A 15,211-nucleotide genomic window follows, 5' to 3' on the forward strand; every position below is an offset into this window, starting at 1 on the left:
CTTTCATTTCACCAATATTTGTCAGATTTTTCTTATTGACACTTTCCTTCATAAGTCCCCAAACATTTTCTATTGGATTTAGGTCAGAGCTATAGCTTGGCCAATCTAATAATGTCATATTTTGGGTCCGAAACCAGGCCTGTGAATGCTTTGAACGATGTTTTGGGTCGTTGTCCTGCTGGAAAATCCAAATATTTCCAAAGAACACATGAGCAGATGGAAGTAAATGTCCCTCGAGAATATCTGTGTACCGCTCACTGTTCATATTCCCTTCAAATACACAGAGGGGCCTTGCCCCTAACACAGATATGCCACCCCACACGTTCAATTTTGGACTGTACTTTGGGCGCTGATACAAAGGTTTTTCAGTTTGTTTGGTCCAGAATTTCAGTGTATTAGGAAACAGCCACACAGAACTTTCATCTGAGAAAATCACATTGTCCCAGTTAAAATTTCTATGCTGTAAGCACCAGTTCAACCTTCGCTCCTTTTGTTCAGGTTTCATGATCCGTGATGGAATTCCTCAACTTTTCTGCCAACCCATTGCATGCAGCTCACTTCTAATTGTCTCCTTACAGACAGCCACAATTCCTCTATCAATCCTATCCAGCCTTAAGTTTTCTAAACTCCTTCGTTTGTTTTAGAAACAAAATATACTCCTGTCACCGACAGTCAATTTTCTGGGCCTACCTGAGGCCTCCCTGGTGCTCAGTGCCATATCCATTTGCAATATTTTTCAAAACACAATAAACAGTGGACAAAGGGATGCCTGTTCTACTTGAAATCACTTTAGCTGATCTGATGTCCTTGTTATAATACTCTAAAATCAACTTCCTCTTCTCTAAATCATCCATACTGAGGATCACTGAAAATGTTGTCTGCTAGCAAGTAAACTAAGGGGATAACTCTTCACAAACTAATGAAAAAGTATTAACAGAGTTGTCTCTCTTGAATAAAACCAAGCACTTGATAGCTGGTCAAGGTTGTTTATACTAGAAATCCAATTAAACATATTCCTACAATTCTCAATAATTTCTGGTCATACTATATGTACCTTCAGTATAGTTGCTGAGGAAAATCTGTTCCAATTTCACACAGTATGCCCCACTTAATGCCAGGAGATTTCAACAGAATTATATCCTCTCATAATTGTCATGCTAATGCATAGCACTTGAAAAACATTTCCATTGTGAGAGTTATCTCCCTTAGACAACCATGTCTGCACCATATTGGAGACATGGTCGATACAATGAAACTGTGAGTGTCTTACCAGTTCTGATGGCAGAGTTGATCCCGTGAGGATCAAGTAGACCCAGTTGTGTACACCACAGAAGAGATGAGGACAGTTCCACTTCAGCCAGCTCTCAAAACCATCGTAGGATATCTGGGTCTCGATGCCGAACTGAAACAACAGTATGTAGGGGTGACTATTGAGGGGGAAACAACATCCTATTGCGATAGCGATAGTTTATTGCCACCAACTATTAAATATATAGTTTATATGAAATAAAATCAGGTTGAAGTAGTTTCAGTCTCTTTTATTTAATAACTGACAAGAAACTATCTTCTACCATACAGATTCATGTGACTTTTGATGTGTTTGTTTTTAAATGTTTTAGCACGCTTTGAGCACGCCCCCTAGTGGTACAGAGTATTGCCCAGTATAAGTACCCTCAGTATTATTATTACTAAACCCAGATCAAGTAAACAGTTAAAACATATACGCAATGAAGCTGCAAGTCTGCACCCAATCATCCTGTATTGTGCACTGCGCATTTATCAACGGAAGTCAATTACTAAACTATTGATAATCACACATACTATCCCTGCATTGATTTTTCGTGTCTATCATCGATTAATTGCTATCGGAGACTCAAAATTGCAATCTATCTATAGTTCGATGCATCGTTACAGCCCTACCAGCATGTTTTCAATAAACAGTTTAGATGATTTAACCTATGGAATAAAAAAACATGATTCTACGAATGTTTTCTACAGCTGTGCAAACGAAACTGAGTGAGTGAGTTGAGTTTGGGTGGGAGGGTGGGTGATTTGGTGAAGTGAGTGAGTGAGTGAGTGAGTGAGTGAGTGAGTGAGTGAGTGAGTGAGTGAGTGAGTGAGTGAGTGAGTGAGTGAGTGAGTGAGTGAGTGAGTGAGTGAGTGTCGATTCCAAACTGAAACAGCATGTTCTCAATAAACAATTCGGATGATTTAAATTTAGGATTAAAAAACATGATTCTCATAATTTAGCATCTAGCTGAAGCTTTGGAGTAGTATGTGATAACAGGCATCACATCGATGTGTGAGAACAAAATCAATATCCATTATTGGGGAGGACCTAAGGTCCGATAATGATGGCCTGCTTTACTGATTGGAATATATTCATATGTGAGTCACGCTTCAGGCAAAACTCATATACATCTGTGTCAGAAGTTTACAGTTTTAGAAAGTTAAATGATTACAGGTTTAATCTTTTTCTCATTATCATCATTGCCTTGGTAATCAACTAGTAAGATTTAAACGTTTGTGTGGAGTGAGTGAGTAAGTTTAGTTTTACACCGCAATCAGTAATATTCCAGCTCTATTGCGGCGGTCTGTAAATAATCAAGTCTGGACCAGACAATCCAGTGATCAACAGCATGAGCATCGATCTGCATAATTGGGAACCGATGACATGTGTCAACCAAGTCAGCGAGCCTGACCACCCGATCCCGTTAGTCGCCTCTTACGACAAGCATGGGTTACTGAAGGTTCATTCTAACCCAGACCTTCACGGGTAAACGTTTGTGTGGAAGGTCACACTAGGTATGAATAGTAAGCAATATACTTGATGATGTCACCGCGACTGTTGTGTTTCGTATTAATACTGCCACTCCATATGACAGTTTGATGGATATTTTAGCACTATTAGAATTGAAAGCATGGCTCTCATTAACCAGTTCTTCTTATGAGTAAATGTGAGTTTTACGCCGCTTTTAGCAATATTCCAGCAATATCACGGCGGGAGACACCAGAAAATGGGCTTCACACATTGTACCCATGTAGGGAATCGAACACGGATGTTTGGCGTGACGAGTGAACGCTTCAAGACATGTTTTACCACTGGGCACTTCTTATGCTTCATGTTACTGGTGCATCAAGAATTTGCTTCCATATTTCATGCATATGTTAACACCAAAATCATAATGGTTGTCATTTACTGCTTTTCTCCCTATCAACATCTGGCCTCCCATCATTTTACAGGTCCAGAGTACCTGCACAGGACAGTATGTAAATTGTGTTGCTTTGTGTGTTTATTGGTGAAACGTACCACACAGAGCCATCATGTAAGCAGCCATTAACATTTGGCGTGAATCACATCTGTCGACAGTCTACACAGCTGCATTGAACGACATGTAAAATAACAACTGGAACACGATAAAATGACTGCCAGTTCACATTGTTTTTACTTTGAATGAGAATCTAATAATTAATTTAGTTTGGCTGAAAGTCTGTGATCATCTTTATCAGCTACTTTTTAGCAATGGGCTGATTAAGACTTTGTTAAAGCACTTCCAGTTAACAACAGCATCAAGAAGAATCAATATTTGATAATTTGTTCGTTCAGTAATATTACAGTTTCATGACAGGAGTCTCTAAGTAATCAAATCTGGACCAGAAAATCAAGTGATTGACATCAAGAGTATTGTATATTATATACAATGACATGGATCAACCTGACCACCCAATCCTGTTAGTTGCCTCTTATGATAAGCTAAGAGGCAACTAACGGGATCAGGTGGTCAGGCTCGCCGACTTGGTTGACACATGTCATCGGTTCCCAATTGAGCAGACCGATGCTCATGCTGTTGATCACTGGATTGTCTGGTCCAGACACGATTATTTACAGACCGCTGCCATATAGCTAGAATATTACTGAGTGCGGCGTAAAACTAAACTCACCCTTATGATAAGCATAAATTGCTGAAGATCAATTCTAACCAAGATCTCTTTGGACAACCAAATTTACAGGTGCACCCACACTGATGTGATTGCATCAGCTTGACGAGAGTACAACCTTCCCTGACTGTTCATGTCATACACCCTTACCATGCTGGTAACCATGGCCTCGAACACTTTGTCATCACGGTCACGCTTACTGAAGGGAATCTTGGATGCCGACAGAGTCAGGGCGTAGGAGATCTGCACCATCTGTAGAGCATCTGCAACAGAGGGAATCACGGTCAACTGAGTCGGCCAATCACTGGACAGTTTGAAGTTGGCTTATTTCATACACTGGTCCACACTGACCAATGCAAATTGGGCACAGGAATATCAAGCCACTGACACAATAATGACACTACCATTCACCACCTGTCTAATAGTGTTGGGAATTGGTTAAAATCCCATAATTGATGATTGGTTCATTACAACCGATCAATCATCGAAAATAATTGGCTAGCGTCATTTATGAAATTTTCCTGGTTATTTTTGGTTGCGCAAAAACAAAAAGAAAAAAAATGTACTTCTTTGATTTTTTTGTTGCAAATTGCACATCTTTAAAGGATGACTAGTATGTTAGAAATAATTAATTTCTTGGAGTCTTTAAGATAAATTCAATCATGACTTGGAACGAGCTTGTAGTGCTTATGAAATGTAACAGACAAAACCAAACTTGTGAAAAATCTTGTTAATGCAAAAAGTTTTCCAGAATTGTTTGTGTTCGATTATGAGAAAACATGATCGATTGCTTGGTCGTTTAGTCACTGCGACCAGTCTTCGATTATTTCAATTAATCGGACCACCACTACTGTCCAACACTGCAGTATTCTGGCATCATGACAGCACTTGTAAATAACAATATCCGGACCAGACAAGCCAGTGATTCATATCATAAGCAATCATCTACCCAGTGGTATCCTCTTTTGCCAGTCGGGAAAGTTGTTTATTTAGGGATTAAGAGGATTATGAGGCATGGTCGACAGGATTCGTTTGTTTAACTAATCCCACATGGCGTAGTAGGTGCTCGTTTGTTAGCAGTGTTCACCAGCAGTAAATAAATAGAAGGAATGATTTTGGTTCAGTTATTACATACAGGTATGGAGAACAGCAATAACTAACAATGCTGAGGGTGTCAGTCGTCAGATATGGAATCATTTCGATACAGCTGGCCTGAATACAGGAAGGAAGACTATGAGACAGTATGGGGACGCAGTTTCTCATGTTGTGTATGCTCCATTGTGCATCAACCATCATTGTTTACATTTATGTTTGTTATTGATATGTATGATGATTGTGATAAGTAATTTATCATTTTTTATATGTAAGCAAATACTTGCTGAACATAAAAAATACAAATGATAGTCTAAATCAGTTGGCTTTCTTGGCTTGGTCATCCTTGGTGGAAATCCCCTGTAATCCCCCCCATTGTCTTGCTAATTAATATGGTCTGGTGATTATAAACCTTTAACAATAATGACTAGCATAAGAGGAACACCCCATCTACACAACCAGGTTACCATGACACAGTATCAACCAGTCACAAGCCCAGTCATCCGTGTTCAGCTGAACCTAACAACAAGAATAAGTTGCTGGAAAAACAATTCACTGCATCCAGAGGGACACACACTATTATGTACTGTCCCCGACAACACATCTATGACTTTGCTAAGTGTTTGGTTGTTTCTTTCAGAGCAGTTACATGCATCATTTCATCCATCAGTCCACAGGATCAACGATTGATTCCAGCCTCTAAAGATATTATCAAAACCCACAGTTATATACATTGTTCCTGCACAGGACCCTTATACTGCCTGCCAGGACCCTTACAACTAATAATTAGGGGTCCCTAGGACCCCCCTAGGACCCCCGTGTTTGTGAGCCGAGGTAAAACCCTGATGGCTGATACCCACTGAAAATAAATGCAGGGGTGGAAATAACTTTAAAATTGATAGTGTACTCCGGTATAGTGGCACATGTAAAGTCACTTGCCCTGATATTTTTTCCAGTATACCAACCGTTTTCTTGCTGATTTTTTAAATAAACAACATAATTAACATTGGAAAGTCAACTGGACACCGGTATAGTGTGATATACAAATTTGCTTGCCCGACAGAAAAAAACACTGGATTGGGGCGTCGGGCAATGGGTTATTTCCACCCCTGAAATGCAGCAGAACACTTCATTGAAAACTAAAATATGATGAGTCGGGGATAAAATGAAGCTTGCATCATAATTAAATAATAACTATAAGAGTTCCATTTATAATCATTCTATTTCATACCAAGGCACACGCAAAGTGCTTAATGTCATACTACACATATTAGCTGCACAAAAATTGTTTGAACAACAAAATTTGATTTCTTTGAGTGGCATTTTAGAAGTTGGAAAGTTTAACAAAACCTCATGGATAACAACTACTATATATTTCGTGAGTGTGATGTTTCAATACAGATTCTTGTACCAAGCAACAATGTATTTTGAGTGGCATTTGTGAAGTTGGGAAGTACACTATAGACTTGATAGATATGTGTGTCATGCTTCCTGCATCTCATTATACCAAGTGAACTCAATGGTGGACGTGATATGTTTTTGTAAACATTACATAACTGATATTCCGCTGCAGGGTCACAAACAAACCAGCAACATCGACTACTGCAAAAGGTTTCAAAATGCAGCAGTAAGCCACAAAAATATTAATCCTAGCCCTAAGGACACCACCTTCAACATTCACAAATCACCATATGGTTGAAATACTGCAGATATGATTGAAAATCCTAACTCAATCACTCATTTAACAAAACTAGTTAGTTGTTCATTTGTTGTTTTGGTTTTTTTACTTTCTGTGTTTCTTATTGCTCGACCGACCCTTCTAATTTTATTGCCAACTCCCACACAAAACTTTTTTTTCATTCCCACACTGCAGACTCAAACCTAACACATACCAAATCATCACATAACATGTTTATCTTTCAATCAGTCGCTGCCGCAAGTCAAAAGAAGGCGACAAATTGTAATAAGAATTGCAATAAATGAGAATCAATAACATCATTCAGATAATTTTGTCTTTATTAAGTTTATTTTTCTTTCCCCGACTGACTGACCCATGTTCAGAATTTGGTGGCTACGTGAAACACATAAAGAAAATATGATGCCCTATTCAATGTGATCCCCCATGACCAGCCTTGCACAATGTGGAATAAGACTGATATGTACAACAGTTGATCAGCAAGTGTCAAGTGCTCCAAACAATGAAATGTACAACAATGTATAACAAGATTGAAATCAACAATACATTGACGTAGGCATGTTCCACAATGTTACACTGCAATCAATGGCGGGCTGGTGTGAACATAACAATAGCGACCCTGATCGAGGGAGCTATGGAATTTATTGACGGTGTTATTTGTGCTGTTACTCTGTACTGGCTTTGTGCTAAATCTCGCCCTTGACATATGTTGAGACGGAAATGGAACTACAAGATTTTGTGAAGTTAATCTGGGGATACATTATTTTACCCTGAATAGATTACAATAATTCTCTACCAAAAGACAGCAGAGGGATTTGGAAATCAACATAAAAAGCTTATAATATTTTCAAATCTTGTGGTAGAATAATATCGGATTAGATCACACAGGTTATATGAATGTTGTATTTTCCATAAAACTGATCTACTTCAACAGTTTTCCTAAAATGTGAACATGATAAAATTAAAAATTTAAAAATCAAATAATGAAAAGAGTAAGTGAGTGAGTTACAAAATTACAGACACAAAAATAATGATGAATACAGACAGGTACACAAAGTACCTGATCGTGATAAACAGTTGTCAGATTTCCATTTTAGTGGCGGCCTTGGTGGCTGGGTGGGTTAGATCTCTGACTTTGTGTGCAGACGATTTCGTGCCTCTGCGACTCTGAATGTGTGGGCTTGAATCCCGGATGGGACCCAACCACAAAAACTACTTGAATTTGTACTTCCTAAACAAAGTGTGATCCTAAATAGAACATTTGTTACATCTGTCTGTTACAACAGAATGGTTGGTACTTCATGGCAAATATCTTCTCATCTTCATCACTTATTGAGAACAAATGTCTGACAATGTAACCGTAGATGCTGCTGCTAACCTATAGTACTAGAATCAGTACTTGACATATGTTTAAAATAATTACATGTATATACTTATGTATATACATTGACGCCACCAAATGCTGTATTCAGACTATGGAGGTGAGGTGAAATTGGGTTTAACGTCGTGCTTGAAATATTTCGCTCATATGACGACGTGCATGGGTGTGTATGTGTATGTGCGGCTGCTTGTACTAGCCCAGACTTAAGCTGGCTTTATAGTGCTAGCTCACTGAGATACCATGCCGCAGTCAAGGGTGAATACCCCACTCAGACACATTATACTAACTTCAAGCCGACTAGTCCTTGTTGTACCCATTAATGCCAAGCGCCAGGCAGGGACCAACAAGTACCATATTTTAACGTCTTTTGCTATGACACTGTCAAGGTTCGAACCCACGACCTTCCTCTCTCCGGTGGACGCTCTAACCCCTACACCACGGAGGCGGTCTCAGAATATCGAAAGCAAAATGACTCTCAAAATAAACACACATCTATTTCTTCTTGGCTTTTTGTAAGTGCTTGTGATACTCTGGTGGATAGCACTGTTGTTGATAGGAAGCTTCAGTACATATTACAATAACTATCAAGGAATCAATTGTTCATGCCCAATGGCAAGATTTCAGCGACAACAAGTTAAATCGTTGATAATATACATCAATGTTGTAAAATATACAGTCAAGTATGGCCGCAATTCATGACCAAAAACATTACAAGGCTACCATAGTTACCAAGGTTACCAAGGTCATCAGTTTTTCACTACAACTGAGGTCTAACGTATATAACATTATCAGACAAGCTGACAAAGGGCTGGGTTCATGTGTCATTTCACTGTTACGCACCAGTAATCTCAATACATGACAAACTCTCGTTCAAACCTATGGCTTCTCCCTATTTCTGATGCTCTAGGAAACGCCTTGAATACTCAGATTCAGTTTATAAATATAACATCCGTCGAGGTCAATGCCCGAAGAGTGGTCATTACTTTCCCCTTGGTAGACCAGGGTTTATTATTCCCTCAACCCTTCATCCGGAATAATTTTGGTCAAGGTTTTATACCCTGCACGCCTCATGGGCGATGTAAAAAGCATGATGGATGACATGAAATGGTGGTAATAGTTGAGTTTAAAATAATCGCACTTATAAAGCTACAGGGCTCCAGATAAGGGCCGTATCGGCGTATGTACGGATAAAAAATATGCACGATACGGTAGGAAATAATTTAGAAAACGTAGCACATACGCACCACAGCAATGCTGTACGGTCTTGGAATCATTTACAGACGTATGTATCTGAAAGAGTGTTGTTTATTATTGTTTATTGACCTGTTTACACAAGACTAGCAATGTTGTGGTGCATATATGAAACGAAACACAAGATTACTGATACGCCATTAAATTCCATTCAGTACTCAAAATGTACTCTTAAGTTTATCCAGTACTCCTATATTGAAAATATAAGGAGTACGTACTCCCTGATGTTGAAAATTTATCTGAAGCTATGTGCATAGACATGTGCTAGATGTTAGGGCGTGGTGGGTCAACACTGGGGTGAAGATTCAACTGTTTAAATATAAAGGCAGTGAGTATAGAAAGTTATAATAATAATGATAATAATAGTGGGTATTTATAACTCTGCCTGTATCAGTGCATTCAATGCTCGCTCAAGTCGCTACAAAAAGGGTAAATCTATGTACAATGTATACAGGAGATTACAAATAGTTGGAGTTAAAAAGAAAGAAAAGATCTAATAGAAAGCTATCGAGAAGTTTTTTAGAAGGGACTTGAAAGAGTTCAGTGATTCAGCATATTTGACATCAGCTCGCAGTGAATTCCAAAGCAATGCTGTAGTGTTGGCAAAGATCCTCTGACCATAGGAGACATGTCTGACTTTAGGGACTGTAAGTAAGTGCTGATTCTGGGATCTTAGACATCCTGTGTCCAGTGTGAGAAGTTCAGATAGATACCATGGAGCTTGACTGTTGAGACAAGTAAAGTCCCTTTAATTGGTCGTACAAGTGAGTGACTGAGTATGGTTTCATGCCACTCTTAACAATACTCCAGCAATAAGCCGCGGGGTGACACTAGAAATAGGCTTCACACTGATTGTAAAAGCATGTCCATACAATAAATGTCCGTCTGCTTCCCGTCCCCAATGAATCAAACTTCCTGGTGACCTTAGCCTTTGAAATCAAGATTCAACCCTTTAAATACCAACACAGTGATTATAGAGAGTTATGTCCCTTTGTCATGTTGGTCATGCAAGCATAATCCCTACAATAAATGTCCGTCTGCTTCCTGTCCCCAATGGATCTAACCTCATAGTGACTGAGCCTTTGAGTTCAGAATTCAACCCATTAAATACCAAAACAGTGATTATAGAGAGTTATGTCCCTTTGTCATGTTGGTCATGCAAGCATATCCCCTACAACAAATGTCCGTCTGCTTCCTGTCCCCAATGGACCTAACCTCAAGGTGGCCAAGATTCACCCCTTCCAATACAAAGGCCCTGATTACAGACAATTATCTCCCTTGGTCGGGTGTATGTATGCACAATATTTTTTTCATTCCAGAGAGTTTCTAATTCTCAAATTTGTTCAGCCATTGAATCAACATCTGCAGAGTCTAGGGCTGCTTGTAATGACGTCTCCAGGCCTCACCTTCACATAATGTGCAGATTGTCGTAACAAAGCAAGCATAGTGACACAGTTTCATGTGTTTAAATAGAGTCTTAAGCTGGCCTACATCAGAATAAAAACCGAATCCATCACATACAAATCGAGGTACATTGAGCTGATCAGTTTCTCCACTGATGTAGAAGTAATCTTTATACATCTCATACACACTTCGAAAATTAACATAACAGTAAGTTTTTCTTGTGTATATTTTGTTCGGAAGATGCATCAATGTACATTGGGTGCATCACTGCCTCAATAATCAAAACTGTTTAAAACAAATGAACTAAGTTTTTTCTCTACCAATGTGTCTCCAACAGCAAAATTTACCTGTATATGGTTTGTTAGTTTCTTGTTTAACGCTGCACTCAGCAATATTCCAGCTATATGGCAACGGTCTAAAAAATAATTGCGGTCTGTAAATAATTGAGTCTGGACTAGACAATCCAGTGATTAACATCAACAACATCGATCTACGCAATTAGGATACGATGAGTGAGTGAGAGAGTTGAGTTTTACGCCACACTCAGCAATATTCCAGCTATATGGCAGCGGTCTGTAAATAATCAAGTCTGGACCAGACAATCCAGGGAGCAACAACATGAGTGAGTGAGTGAGTATGGTTTTACGCCGCTTTTAGCAATATTCCAGCAATATCACGGCCGGGGACACCAGAAATGGGCTTCACACATTGTACCCATGTGGGGAATCGAACCTGGGTCTTCAGCGTGACGAGCAAACACTTTAACCACTAGGCTACCCCACCGCCCCCAGCAACAACATGAACATCGATCTACGCAACTCTGATACAATGACATGTGTCAACCCAGTCAGCGAGCCTGCCCTCCCGATCCTGTTAGTCGCCTCTAACAACAAGCATGGGTTACTGAAGATCAATTCTAATCTGGACCTTCACAGGTAGGATACGATGACTTGTGTCAACCTGACCACCCGCAGAGGCCCAGATAAGCTGCGTATCCGGGTAAAATACGCATGGAAAATTTCCAATTACGCATTGAAAAATCATTGTTGCATACCAATTACGCATTTAAAATGTTACATACGCAAAAAGTTTAAAACAAATGCGTACGGAATATATTTATAAAAATCGCTAGCGTAATGAAAAAGATATGGATTGCTATCAAGTTGTACTGATAGTATAGGACTAGTGTTGTACTGTCAGTATAGGATGAGTGATTTTTTTATGAAATCATTTCCATTATATTTAAGTTGGTTTTGATTAGGTATGACATAAGGCTGAACACACCTGCTTAGTAAACTTACTCAATGACATAATACTTAGGTAAGTAAAATGACTGAAATACGCACATATTTGAAAGCTGTGGGTAACGGAAAATGAAATACCCACTCAACATTCATAATACCCATTCCCAAAAAATACAGTGTGTACGGTACCCACATAAGCTAAATCTTATCTGGAGCTTTGCACCCGATCCCATTAGTCGCCTCTTACAACAAGTACGTGTTACTGAAGACCAATTCTAACCTTGACCTTCACGGGTATGATACGATGATATGTGTCAACCTGACCAACCGATCCCATTAGTCGCCTCTTACAACAAGTACGTGTTACTGAAGACCAATTCTAACCTTGACCTTCACGGGTATGATACGATGACATGTGTCAACCTGACCAACCGATCCCATTAGTCGCCTCTTACAACAAGTACGTGTTACTGAAGACCAATTCTAACCTTGACCTTCACGGGTATGATACGATGACATGTGTCAACCTGACCAACCGATCCCATTAGTCGCCTCTTACAACAAGTACGTGTTACTGAAGACCAATTCTAACCTGATTATGAGAAGAGCCTGATTTGGCACGTGTTTCAGGTATATATACCAGTCTGGTAACACCTTCGGTGCTGACAATCATACAGAAAGAAAGAAAATCGTAAGATTCGACTAACGGGATCGGGTGGTCACATTTGACAAATGTCATCGTATCCAAGTTAAGCAGATCGATGCTCATGATGTCAGTCACTGGAATTTCCGGTCCAGACCCTATTATTTGTGACTTGGTGATACTGTGTTATGGTAACCTGACTGGGTGGATCATTGCTTATAACATAAATCACTGGCTTGTCTGGTCCAGACTTGTCTAAACAACAAGCAAACAAACAAAAACAAAAGAAACAAACAGGGTGGAATGGGCTTCAAACCCACTATCATTAGATTCAGCCACAAAGGGCCATAACTCTACACAGCAGTTTGCAGGTCAGACAACTGGGCTACCAATCTCAATAGCAACCACAAAACTAGCAATGTGACGAGCATGATTTCAAAGACATACAGGAAAAAATAACACAATAAATAAGGTTCAGTAAACACCAACCATCAGTCGTTAAGTAATCCTTGCTTGCAGCAAATAGCTTGAAATAATATTTATGCTGTTCCACTTCATCGAATTTCTTCAGAATCTCCTTGCCGGACTTCACGAACTGTTCCCTTGTAATCCTGTCCCTCACAGTGTTGCCGTTGAGCATCTGGCGATACATCAGTTTCCCAAACTTGTGTAGCGGACCATGGAACGCATTCTGAAACAAGAACATATGTTCCTGTATTGTCATTTTCTGAATTAACATCTTGAAATTACTCAACAGTTACTCAGAAGCTGGAGTTCAGAGATGGAAGCAAAGTCATCAATAAATCTTGTTGGTACATCAGCTTCCCGAACTTTCGGGCTGAAGATGAAATCTAAAAATGTTTCTACATAACATCATGAAATATTTTAAGAGTCACTTTAAAAGCTATAGTTTTTCAAAGATGACAGAAAGGACAACACAAATATTTCTTGGTAGGAAATCAGCCTTCAAAATATCATGCAACACAATGCAAGAATTTATAGAGATTGTTTAATCTTCATTGTACTTGCTTCATAACAGGACTTGAAACTGAACATAAAAATTACATCGAAAGTACAAAGAATGTAACCCAAAAGATAACCCTGTCTACCTCATAAATTTCAACCAAGTAGAGCTCAGCAGGAAATGACCTCAGAAAAGTAACATCAAGGTCACAGAATTTCCCAATACTTTCAGTGGGTGATAACGAAACCTTTCAACATGTCAGGTTTACAAGTCAAGATAATACTACTGTTGAATTTACAGACTTTTGTACTGATACATTTTACTAGAATGTATTGCATCTGTCAGTGTTTATTCGGTAAGTAAACAAATACTGGTCCTATCCACGAAGCCTTCATAGCACTACGTCATTCGTAAGCCAGTGATGTAGCATAGAGTTACGATAGGTCATAACATTACAAACTCTTTGTGGATCAGCACCCTGGTTTCATGAAATGCATTCATTAATGAGTGAGTGAGTTTAGTTTCAGGCTGCTTTTGGCAAAATTCCAGTAATATCACGGCAGGGGACACCAGAAATGGCTCAACACATTGTACCAATGTGGGGTTCAAACCCTGGTCTTCAGCGTGACAAGTGAACGCTTTAACCACAAGGCTACCCACCACCCTGGCATTCATGATGGACTGTTTACACAGGTTTTATAATAAATGCAGAATTCAGTCTCCAACCCCCTTAAGAAAAATGTAATATATGAAACTTTTCAAAAATCTCACACCAGCATGGACCTGCCAAGTTAAGTTGTCAAACGGTCAGCTTCCATGGTTTACAGTAGCTAAATGTGGAAAGACACAAGTCTGATCCAAGGTGATATCCAAGAGATGTTAAACTGTGAAGGGTACTTGTTTCATTGCTTGATCGACATTCTGGAAGTTGGTAAAAAGCATGTGACTGTATGGATAACAATTTCTTGCTTATTGCATAGCAAGATGTTTCTGTGTAGATTCTTACATCATTATCAAGCTTAAAGTCAATTAAACCTTTAGCTTGATGCCAGTGTAATGAAATAGGAATCAGGCTGATCTATTAAATATTCGAAATTTAATTTGTCCATCATTATGAATATGATCTTTGTACATGGAAACATTTCTGTTGCTGTGAAATACCAATTCTATCAATATTAATAAAGATATTTTGATACAGAATCTGCATTAAAATATTACAATCTCCCTTCATGAAACCATGTTAGGTCGCAGTTAGGTAGCCTAGAGGAAGGAAATTTATGGTGTCCCCTGCTGTGATGTGGCTGGGATATGGCTATTAAAGAAGCATAAAACTAAACTCACTCTCCCTTCATGAAATCTTTCTCTTTGTTGATGACAAGCTCGGGGTCATTCAAATTTCTCACATTAATTACACATTTGCATCAATTTTAGCCGAAAGAAGAAATAGCCCTCTCATGTTGTTACCTCCCTTGTTTCCATGACAACAAAATGGCAATGCCTGACACTGCTGAGAAATAATTACTATATTCAGAAAGTAGGATGTGCATGTACAGCTGGCAAACAGTGTCAATTATGAGTCAATCACTTAAATCCTAAT

General features: G+C 39.0%; 1 protein-coding gene across 1 annotated transcript in view; it reads right to left on the bottom strand.

The window, feature by feature from the left end:
- The window catches only part of LOC124256250, a 52,420-nt gene that overhangs the window by 9,106 nt on the left and 28,103 nt on the right, over positions 1–15,211 (bottom strand). The window contains exons 3-5 of the mRNA XM_046690215.1: positions 13,140–13,341; positions 4,090–4,202; positions 1,271–1,402 (exon numbers count right to left, since the gene is read on the bottom strand). Of these exons, the coding sequence (XP_046546171.1) occupies positions 1,271–1,402; positions 4,090–4,202; positions 13,140–13,341 (447 nt within the window). The remainder of the gene's footprint in view (positions 1–1,270; positions 1,403–4,089; positions 4,203–13,139; positions 13,342–15,211) is intronic.

Source organism: Haliotis rubra, unplaced genomic scaffold, assembly GCF_003918875.1.
Source record: "Haliotis rubra isolate DU_JTF1 unplaced genomic scaffold, ASM391887v1 Scf621, whole genome shotgun sequence".
Lineage (NCBI taxonomy): Eukaryota > Metazoa > Mollusca > Gastropoda > Lepetellida > Haliotidae > Haliotis > Haliotis rubra.